The following is an 11,709-nucleotide window of genomic DNA, read 5'->3' as shown; positions in this document are numbered from 1 at the left end:
TTTGCTTGTGCCAAAACTTCCTGCAAGGTGGTTTAAAGAGAGAGAGAAGACTGTTTTATATAGTGTTGGTTTTGCATCCCTGTTTTAACCACTTACAGCTACTTGTGACGCTACAGTGAGCTTTAAAAAGCTAAACATTTCCCCACAAGTTAAGGACACAGGCACACATCAATTAATGGTTCAAAATCAATTTTGCTAAACTGTCTTGGTTCCTTCCTGTTTTGTTTCATGTTTATTTTATCAGCACAATATCTCAACAAGGAAGCGGTCACAAGAGATACTGCAAGCTTTTGTGTGTACCAGGGGCTGATGTGTGTGTTTTTTGTATAGAAATGAATTTACACAGAAAAAAGTCAGCATTACCTGGCATGCTGCTTGTGTCTCTGGACATTGTTTTGGAGTTTTTGCTGGGACTTTTTTCATGCCTGAGATAAGACATGTTGACAGTTGTGAGCCAGCCTGAAAATAGGTCGCAGACCTTTTTTTGTTGTCAGCCTATGACGGTAAATGTTTGAACCTCATTATTGCACAATCTCTCTTGCATGACTTATTTGTGTGCTTCAATTCAGTGACACAGTGAAAACATAACTGCCTAAAACTCTGCTGAATAATGTAAATGGTATTTGTCAACACTGAAGTCAAGAAATGAAGGAATGCCAGTTGTGCCACAGGAAAATTTCAAATTTAATGAAGTCATAAAGTCGTACAGTACATGCCATTGCAAGTCAAGTTTCTAAAAGCAGTTTGGTCTTTTTTTAAAATTAGTGAATAACACAGCACAAAGTAAAGTATGATTACAACAGTTATTCGGCCGTGGGAAATCGTAAAGATGTACAAAGTCATTCACTCTGTGGGTCAGTGAATGCAAATGTGTAAGAACCTCTGTAGCTGCCAAGTTGGACCAAAAAATCCCCAAACACACCAGTCACGTGGGGCTACCTGTAAACGTTAAGTGCTAGATGTCCCAGTTTTAACACGGTTTTGAAATACATTTTGAAGCCTCTTTTTGTTGATAAAGTAAATGATAAGCTATAATGTTAGTGCAAATCACCCTTCTAAATATGTGTAGACAAAATGCAGTTTGCCTCCTTGATGTAGCCTACGACCTAAAAACAAGAAGAAAATCTGGTCTCTTATTTTAAGAATCCAAAGTGACTGATTCTAATATATTTAATGATGTGCAACAATATCATGGTCACTTTCACAGCATACAAAGGCTGCATTACAGTAAAGTGATGTATTTTTCTGAACTTACCAGACTGTTCTAGCTGTTTTATTATTTGCCTTTGCCCAGTTAGTCATTATATCCACATTACTGATGAGTATAACAAAAATCTCATTATGTAAATATTTTGTGAAAGCACCAATAGCCATCAAACATCACTGAAATATTGATATTAAGGTATTAGGTCAAAAACATTTTGATATTCTCCACAATGGCCAGCCCTAATAGAGTGCCCAAGCGATTTTCTGTAGGCCAACACGGAAGTTAGCATCGCCCTGGTTCCCTTGTCAAAAAGCCTATGGGATTTTGCCATTGGATTGTAAATTATTGCAGAAAGTAAGTTCTGTGGCTAACAAACATTTATGATACCTACACATTTTGCATGATAATCTTCACAAATTAACACCACTTTTATGGTTTTTGAAGCCTAAAGACAATCACTAGTGGAAAAAGCTAACATTAGGAACTACACTATGGTTGCATACCTTAAGATTCTGTAGTCTCCCTTAGCCACTTGTTATCGACCGCCTTTTTTAAGACACATTAAAGCTTCAAAATTCACAAGTGGGGTATTTACTGACGTATTTCACATTGTAGAACAAAACGATAAAGTCTCTTAAGTTTGTGTGAACCACAGACCTTAATTCAGGCATCTGACCAAAAACCCACTCAGATAATTTATTTTGAGACGAGGGAACTTTTAGAGCTAAAATGCTAACACATTTCTGGGTTTTAGAACTTCCTGGAGCACTCTATACAAGGGTATACAATTACTTTTGCCTTGTAGTGAAGTATGTAACTAGGATTACTTAAATCTAAAAACAGACCAAAATTGAGTACAACGTTTTTTAAAATTATTCCAGCTTAGCATCCAGCAAACCATTAGCTTATCTAAACATTTAGAAAATACGACTCATTCATACAATAATTTAATACAAATGGTCAGAATGTAGAGCTGTGACTAGAGATTTTTTTTCTAATTATGAATAAATTATAAATGATGGGATTCATTCTGGCAAAGACTAAAAAAATCTACTGTGGGAATAAAACAGCTTAAACTTCTGGTAAATCTACTAGTTTATCAGCCACTTTATTCCAAATGATGTTTTGTTACCTAACAAGAGTATAGAGTAGACAAGATTGCTGATTTATCATGGTTTGCTTAGTCACAGTGCAAGGTACTCAGTTTTTTTCATTTGTAAGACATAAGACCACTGTAGCAAATTTTGGTGCCAGAATATACTCTACACAGTGTGCACTGTTGAAGTTTGTCTCAGAATTATTTAACTAAAAAGTGTTCCCTCTCCACTTATAATATGTCTGCACTGTTTTAATAAAGCTGAGTTGATTGATTAATATGCTCTTGTTTGTGTTGGATATAGAAATCTGTAAATTCGAGCTGTAGCAGCTGCAGTTAAATCCATCATATTGGTGCTTTAAATTTTAAAGGGAAGCCCATGGACACTGAGCCTTGTTTGTTTGAGTCGGTTGACTCCGTTAGCACAAGAAGGCACTCCAGCAAAGTAACGTTTGGTTCATAAAAGATTCACAGTAAAATTTCATTTGCCTCCTCGTATGCATTCAGCTACAGGTTTCCTTGCTACATATATTACTGGGTTTATCTCTAATAGTTGCCATGCATTAGTCAGGGGTCGTATTAACAAGGTGTTTGTTCCAAAATGTAAATTAGCATTAAAAAGAAAGTAAGATGAACTTTAGGAAAGAAGTTGAAACTATTGGTCCTCCTAAAAGTTTTTTTGATGTCCTCTACGTCTTGAAAATACTGACTTTCCAATATCATATTTAATTCATTGACCTTCCTGATGTTACTTTTTAGCATGCAGATATGATCTACAGTAAAAGCATGCAAATGCATATGACACAATCGTTTCAACTCAGACTAAACCTGCCACGATGCTGTAATTTATAAGATAGCCAGTCTGACACTGCAAAACAGAATATTCACACTTCAGAGGTCATGAAGACTTGTAAAATGTTAATATTACAACAATATTTTACATCAGATAGATAAAAATGGCAGTAGGTTGATTTAATTTAAACAGGTTAAGTCAACAGTTAAGGGTCATTTGTGATTATCTTTATACCTGGACCCAGAAATATCAGGCATTGCAGAGTTTACAACTAGAAAATGTCTCATCTTTATGCTGGCAACAAGTCCGAAGTAGGGATGTCAGTGGTTAACAATTAATTGGTTAACTGCTGAAAATATTTTTGACCGGTTACACATATCAGTCTAGAAGTTAACTGTTCTCATTCTGTACTCGTTAAATACATACACTCTATCAGTGCTTTCGGGGTACGAGCGTGACTCGAAAAGCCATCTTCCACATGTAACTGGAAAACTGCTGGATGGCATCAGCTGAGAATGTGGCCAGACAGAACCGGTGGCGTTGTTATTATATTTCGGAAGACAGCCAGGTGCATCCACATGATGCGTGCATGAACAGCGTCACACGAGAACATGGCTGGACGAAACTGGGCGCATGCCAACCATTGTGAAAGTTGGTTGCCATGTGCTCATGTTGTGTAAACATGACGGCGTGCTGCACCACTCCACCATGTCGATTTGTTGACATCACGGTAATAGCATCCTGCAGCTTAAACATCTGACGCAGAAGGATACCTAAAACGTAATACGTAGACACAGAAGGTCACTGATATAACAGTACCATGTGATGAGCTGGGATGAGAACATGTTAGTTTTGCTTACGTTTACTGTACTGCACACCACTCGGGTTTATTTGGCGCTTGCGAAGCCCCTCATTCTGCGATCCAGGTAATAATGCCAAACGGATCCAGTATTGTTGCTGTAGAAACATTGTGCCCATCTTCCAGTCTCCCTCCAGCTCAATACAGTAAGTAAGCGGCCCACTTTTGAGCTGTAAAACCCCCGTTAGCATTGTTGACTATGTTAGCTCTGTTACCACCGTTAACAGTGTCAGCACAGCATGTGCTAATGTAGTTTGAAATTGATGCCGCTTACTGACAACAATGCGTTTTGGTATTGGGATAGCTACTTGAAATTCAGAGCTAAAGCTCACTGAGCCATTTCAAATCTTTTTTTCTTCTTAAAAATAAATAATAATTAGACGGTCAGTAACTGGTTTATGGGTGGCGGCCTATCGAAAGAAAAATTAACCGAAACTGACATCCCTATTCCGAAATACTGGACTGTGAAATATTAACTGCACAAAATGTTGAATCTTATATCCAACAGTATCTGTTGTCATGGCAACATATTGCTGACCAACTGTCCACAGAGTCAAAGTAACCAAAATACGTTGATATGTGGACAAATCCAGGCCTATTAAGGCCTACTGGTCCCACATTATGCAGTTTTATCTCGCACTTCTTGATCAATATCAACTTTTGTGATTTTTTTTGTCTCCTCAGATCATGTTGATTTAATAGTTTATTAGTTAGAATAAAATAGTACCTACTTGTCTCTTTATTGGTCAGATGTGAATCAAACTTCCTTTAACCCTTTGAAACCTGAGCAAATTGGTTTGATTACTATGCTACTATGTTACAAGTAAGAAAAAGTTACACCAAAAACAAACATGGAAATATATGTATATATATATGTATATATATATATATATACATAGTTTATCGTAACTACTTTTCAGCTCATTTTCTGGTGACATTTTAATAATATCTTTCCTGACATGTTTTCAAAAGAAATCAAACCAATTTGCTCAGATTTTCAAGGCTTAAAACTTTAAAAAGTTATTTTTTCTTTGACTCCAGCTGCCCATTGACCTCCCCATTCTCCTCACTCAAACCAGTCACATCTTTGGTGCACTTAATTCTCAGCAGCACATTGGACAGCACGTCCTGATACAGACTGAGACACACCCAGCCTGGCAGGTACAGGAGGGTGATGAGTCCCATGAAGTTGTGAGGATAATGGGAGTAGTCCCAGGAGCAGGCGCCAAACTGCCTGAGCAGCAGACCCCAGGTGAACTCCCAGGTGTAGATGAAGCAAATGTAGATGGGGAGCCGCCGCCACGTCCCCCAGCCTCTGTTGAAGTGCAGGTGCAGGTAGAGCTTCTCCACCACGAAGCTGCAGCTCCCGTACATCAGGAAGGACCACAGGGACGTGTGGCCGCTCAGGGTCCGGTCAGCCTTCTCCACAAGGTTAAAAACGGCGGTGAAAAGCACCTCGTCCAGAAAGCCGTGCATCCCAAAGAACAGGAAACGCAGAAAGCCGGGGAGACCGTGAAGAGGCCCCCGAGCATCAGCGCTGTCTTCCGGGCCGGGTTTGCAGTGGGGCTCGGGGGGGCAGGCGGGGTGATACTGCAGCTTTGACAGCCCTCTGTGAAACACCTGGGCAAAATACAGAGCCAGGATGTAGTGCACAGCCAGTTGCGTGCCAGACACGACTCTCACCTGCTCGGTCAAAGTGTTGATGTTCCCGATGAGGATCTGCAGTCCGATGAAGACAGACGGGTAGAAAACAAGATGAAACACCACAGGCCGACCTCGGAAACACCTCTTCTGGGAGTAGATCTTCTCTAGCGCAAAGTGGGTCAGTGAATGCATAATGCAAAGATACGGAGAGGAGAAGCCCACCAATTTTGGGTCCCGGTGATTTAAAACCCCGTGTAACGATGAGAGCAGGACATCCAGAGTCACGCCGTGCATCCCGTAGAAGTAAAGCCGCATCCATCGCGGCAGCTCCCGCAGCGACCCTGCCGCGTCCTCTGGCTCTCCGGACGGTTCTTGTTGGCGGGGCATTCGCGCCGTTTTAAGGCTCCCAGCGGGGTCTCCTGAACGGCTGCGAGGACCGTATCGCCACCGACTGGCCATGATCAGTCACTCTGTGTGCGGAGGTTCAGCTTCCCTCTTCCTACATATTGTTTTTCTGTTATGTTCAACCGCCGCCTCACGGTGAAACGAGCTGCGGCTGCAAGAATCTCCTGCAACTGTACGGAGCGACTGCTGCGTTCAAGTGCTCTTCGGAAAAAAATGTTTTCGTTAACCTTTATTTCTTTTTTCCCTTCACCGTTTATGAACATATTTGAAAACAATACAGTCAGTCAATTCAAAAATGTTCAAATTAAAAATAACGAGACAAGTAGCAATATAGTAGTAATATTAGTAACAAATCAGGTTCTTTCAGTGAAATGTTCTTGCCAAAATGTCCTTGGAGATCCAACTGAAAACCAGCCCAAAAGATCATCACACTGATCAAAATGAAATGAAAAATGGAAAAAAGTGTGTTCGAACACCTTGTTACAGTGGTTGCATTTGTCAGTCATATCAGGAATGTACCCATAAATAATATAATTTACTGGATAGTATCTGTGTATGATCTTAAAAGCCAACTATCTGATTTTATTGGGCAGCTGCAGCACATATTTGAAAGGAAGAGTAAATACAGCATTTCATGTCTCACCACTAAGAGCCCCGAGCTTTTGTGAACCAGCTTGGGACCCTTAAAAATGGCCTGCGGAGTTTTTAAGTAAACAAACAAAAGTTCTGTTTACATTTAGTGTTACTTATCATCCATGTGCAAACTACATTTTCTTCCTCATGAAACACTGCCTAAAGTGTGAAACCCATAGCAGGATGTGAATTAGGCCTCTTGCCTGCTCTGTGCCGTTGTACGTTATTATTAGCCAGATTAATCAATGTTTAGTCATACATATGTCAAAATGACATTATGACAAAGCATAACTTTCAACAAAAGTGTGTTTGCTCTCTCTTAAATGTCATCTTAACAGCTTGGATATAATGAAAAGTGGATTCACAAACCATACTATATCACTTTAATATAAATAGTAAATATGATAGATTCAGGTGTGTTATGCAATTTAATTCCATCTAAAAGTTATGTATAATCGATTGCCACAGGCAGAATTGGTAATTGTGAGTAACTGATGATACACAGGAGGATTTCCAAAAAGTGAGTTATATTTACCCCAACATTAAGCGAACAGTTTACAAAATATGTAATAGAGCTGTGGCCCCATAAAACAAGTCAACGAAACTGAACTGTAAACAGAATCTGACCTAACAAACTGACTACAGAGAGGAAAATATATGGCTGATGAGACCAATTTTCAAACAAAGGGAGTAACACAAAGACAAACACTAAACTTAAACAAACTAATAAACAAACAAAAAGCAGGACAAATTGTCAGTCGGTATAAATATTTAAGAATTTATTCACAGCAAAAGCCTTGAATAATGTCCCTATAGCAGCAGCAGCAGCACAGGTGACACAAAGAAATAAAAAATCAGAATGACTTGAGAAAAACTTATCCAAGGACACCCAAAGTGTAACAGTACTGAACTAAATGTCCATGCTACAAACTGCAACTGTTGTACCACCAACAATACGACAGGTAAATCATGAGTCTGATGTTTGAAAGAAAAGCTATATATCATCATTTACCTGACTGCTGATATATGTGCCATGTGCATGAGGCCAACAAAGGTCAACAAACTCAAGGAGGAGAAAATAATCGCTCAAGTGTGAACTATAAAATTAGTACGTGTGCATATATGACAATATTTCCAAATTTCCAATAGCACCTGAAGGCAGCATAAGATAGAAACTGATAGAGGAGGTGGTGTAGCTGTGACTGTGGTGGAGACGGGACGTTATTAATTGAACTCACGTCCCTCTGCGACGTCCTGACTCCGTTTAATTACGAGTCATTAACCATAATTACAGCAGATTACTTTGCTGTTATGATAGACTAATATCAGTCGTCACTAATTTGTTAAAAAAGTAAAACAATCCATCATCTTTCATCAGAATTATTGACATACACATCACGGAAACCTGGACCTGGACCTACCTAAAGATGAAACATAGTCTGTATAAAATATCCTGTGTTCAAATTTCATTTAAGTAAAATGTTAACAACAGGCTTAAGTAAAGAAATCTAACATTCAGTCCTTTGATGATTTCTGAAGTGGATGCAGCTCAGTCACAGTATATGTAAAACCACTTCTTCTTATGGTTTCCTTACTAGCTAGTAATATTACTAGCTTCCTGTTGTCTGTTGCATTGTTTGGAACTGTAAATAAATAACAGAATTTAACAGCAACAACAATAGCAACTGTAAAAAAAGAACAATTTTATATAAGATATCTATCTATCTGTCTGTCTGTCTATCTACTGTCAATAACATTAGGAGACCACTGAGTCAGTGAGAAGATTCATTAGCCAGGACTGAACCCATAATATGCTGAACGGATACTGAACAAATACAGTGATTTTATTCTAAATTAGAAACAAATCAAGCATTCGGATGAAGATTAGGAAAGTGTACCATTGCACATCATAACCTATAATTCTAAGTATTGCATTTGCTTTGTAGAAATATGCAAAATATAAAGATCGGTAGAAATAACAATATCCTGCAGGAGCAGCAGCACTTCACAAACAGTGAAAAAAAGGACACACGCAAGTTTTTGCACAAAGGTTTTTCTGTTAATTCAAACCCTAATCACCCTCATAGGCTGCAGTTATGTATACAGAACATAGTACCTTTATATCTGGCTGAAAAGACTTGCAGTACACCCAGAAGGCCACAGAGGGACACTACTTAGTCTGTGACAAAAATAGAGCAATACTAAAGATAAGGCTGAATTTAACCAAGGGGAACTCAAAATGATCCCAGGCAGCGTGTGTGACATTCTGCAGTTTGGCACTGTAACACACCTGTTCTTGAGATGTGTCTGATTGGTTGAGCTCTGACTTGAACGCGTGATGACGAGGATGTTTCAGTGTGTGCTGAATGCAGGAATTAGTTTTTGTTTGGTATTGTGTTTTTGTATGCCTGAGAGAGTATGCAGTTGTGTTTGTATTCTACCTCTTTGAACAGACTCTCACAGTGTGCATATTTAATAGTTTTTGTTTGCACTTTGTGAGTTCTATGTGAGTGTCAGCACGTCTCAGTAGGATACAGTTTTGTGTGCCCAAACTGTTATTGTGTGTGTATTCAAATGTGTGCTTGTGTGAATATTTGTGTTCTGTCTATGCATGTATTTGTATGTGAGTGTAAATGCATAAGTGTGTGTGTGTGTGTGTGTGTGCGCACTCAGAGGAAATAGAGATATCAGTAGTCTTTCTGGGCCACAGAGATAACAGTGTGTCTCTGCATGGTTTAAAACTAACAGAATCGTTTCAGCACAGAATGAACTGCAGCCTGAACCCACTCAGTCGTGACCCAGAACCAGCACAGCCGATATGGAGGCCAAAAAGTGTGACAAATTTTCAAATGTCAGAGTCAAATACAGCATTTTAAAAGCCAACTGACAAGATATGATCCTCTCTCTCACACATGCACACATCTCCACCTCTTATAGTACCATAGTGTATTCTCTCATCCTCCACTAAGTGCAATAGCAGCCATTATTCTTCATGTGTGTCAGTAGCCTTTGAACATCAATAATTTATCACATTGTTTATCGCAGGACATAAGGCAATTACTGTAAACAAATTAGATTATCACTAATATAAACTGTACACACAAAACATCTAAATCTTCTTTAATATTAAATAACTGAGCTTATTTTCAGAGGTAAAAAAAAGGGAAGTTGAGCATCTCTAGCTTGGTGAGTCAATTAGATGAAGATGCAGATTCTGCTGCACCACCTAGATATTTTTACTGCAATCTGATTGAATAGAAACATATTTCATATTTAAAGAAGAGACCATTCAGCCCAAAATCAAAATGACATATTTTATCTCTTACCTGTGGTGCTGAGGTGCTGAGTGTTGGAGGTATCAGCTGCAGAGATGTCCGCCTTCTCTCCAAAATCATGGAACTATGGCACTGAGTTTGTGGTGCTCAAAGTGCTTGTTGTGAGCAGTTTCATGAAGGGAACTATTTTTTCTTACCAAGCTACACCAAATATACACATCACCACACAGAAGAGGCTCACGCTTGTGACAGGGTGAGATGTGAACATCAATGGCATCCTCCATATCTGAGCTAAAACATTAGCTCACTTACAGGTGCAAGGTGAGCTAGAAGTAGATTAGGGGTGTAACGATCCAACCATGCGCACTGATATATCCATTAAATGAGCAACGATCACGTAACATCGATGCTAATGCGCTTATTAAATACCTACGCGCCAATCTATACTCTAAGCTGTGAGTTAAGTACCTACTCCTAGACTGTCGAGGGCAGCATTACACTTTACATTGTACAACCTGCCGGAACATCATTAGAAGAAGAAGAAGAAGAAGAAGAAGAAGAAGAAGAAGAAGAAGAAGAAGCAGAAGCGCGTCAATTCAAAGTGTAAACATCGATCCGTATCATCCTCTTTCAGGCACGCCCTTATTTTGAAAGTCTGTATCGCCGTCACACAGTGTCAGGCAGATGATGGCGTGGGGCCAAGAAAAACACAACGAGGATAACACCATGTGGTAATGTTTTGTTTTCGGAGTAACTGCGAGGCAACAGACAGCGCACGTCATATGTAAACAAAAGCCCTACTAAGGAGATTTGATGTACCTGTTGCATCACTTCACTGACTTCTTGCTAACATTAAGTCAGCTGCTCTATTTCAGCAATGTTGACAGAAGAAAACGTGCGTGTAGACTGATCATCATCCGTGCTGTTCTGTTCGGAGGTGCAGGGACTTAAATCAGCGGTGAGTAAGAGAAAGCATAAATGACAGTAAATTGGTTATGTTATGAGTAGAGGAAAAGTCCGCTAGCCGCTAAGCTAATTTCTGCAATGTAAAATGCCATAGGCTTATGCTAATAACATTAGCATGTTGTGTATGTCGGGGAAATGTGACTTACAAAAGACAGCTGTTTTGTCTATGATCATTGACAGTCATTGAGTTTTATACTTTTGTGAAAAGATCTTGTTGTTAATCCACATTTTGAGGATTTTAGGAGAGGTTTGTCTTCAAGTCAGACTGCCCTGAAGTTTTAGGAAAGAAGATCATGGTTTGAATTGAATGAATGAACCAGTTTTTATTATTTCCAAGTGTGTATATGTTGTTTTTATCTTTTCTGGCCAAAAGCAGAGAAAGGGGTGGCAGCTTCTCCTGTAAGCCACTGTGTTAAATGAGCATATAATATTGACCCATATCAATCATAGGCCCCTAAATCGAATCAAAATCATATCATGGTAGACTCTGTAATAAAGGCAAATATCGTATCATTGTCCAAAATATCGATATAATATCGTATCATGATGAAACCAGTGATTTACACCCCTACAGTAGATGCATACTTCCCTCTGTGCAGTGATACAGTTGGCAGTTGTAGTTTAAAGAAAATAGTTCCCACGTTAAATATTTTGTTTTGGCGCTTTGAGCACCTCAAGCTGAACGGCTTCTAGTTTCATTATATTGGAGAGAAGGCAGACATCTCTATTGCCAATGTCTTCAACACTCTGCAACTCACACCAAAACAATCTAGATTGCCAAATGGCACCATTTTTTTTATTTTGAACTGTCCCTTTAAATCTTCATATAAA

At 39.1% G+C, this 11,709-nt stretch overlaps 1 protein-coding gene across 1 annotated transcript; it reads right to left on the bottom strand.

Annotated features, from left to right (window-relative positions):
- Positions 1–660: 660 nt before the first annotated feature.
- On the bottom strand, positions 661–6,395 carry tmem229a (transmembrane protein 229A). Its single transcript, XM_088072895.1, has one exon. The coding sequence runs from the start codon at positions 6,056–6,058 to the stop codon at positions 4,976–4,978; it is 1,083 nt and encodes a 360-aa protein (XP_087929021.1). The 5' UTR covers positions 6,059–6,395; the 3' UTR covers positions 661–4,975.
- Positions 6,396–11,709: the final 5,314 nt, after the last annotated feature.

This window comes from Plectropomus leopardus, chromosome 22, assembly GCF_026936395.1.
Source record: "Plectropomus leopardus strain MGB_pleo_1.0 chromosome 22, ASM2693639v1, whole genome shotgun sequence".
NCBI lineage: Eukaryota > Metazoa > Chordata > Actinopteri > Perciformes > Serranidae > Plectropomus > Plectropomus leopardus.
The sequence above is the reverse complement of the archived record's forward strand: the minus strand, read 5'-3'. Positions and strand labels throughout refer to the sequence as shown.

Excerpts from the sequence above, each read along its gene's own strand:
- tmem229a (XM_088072895.1), bottom strand. The coding sequence starts at position 6,058 with ATGGCCAGTCGGTGGCGATACGGTCCTCGCAGCCGTTCAGGAGACCCC.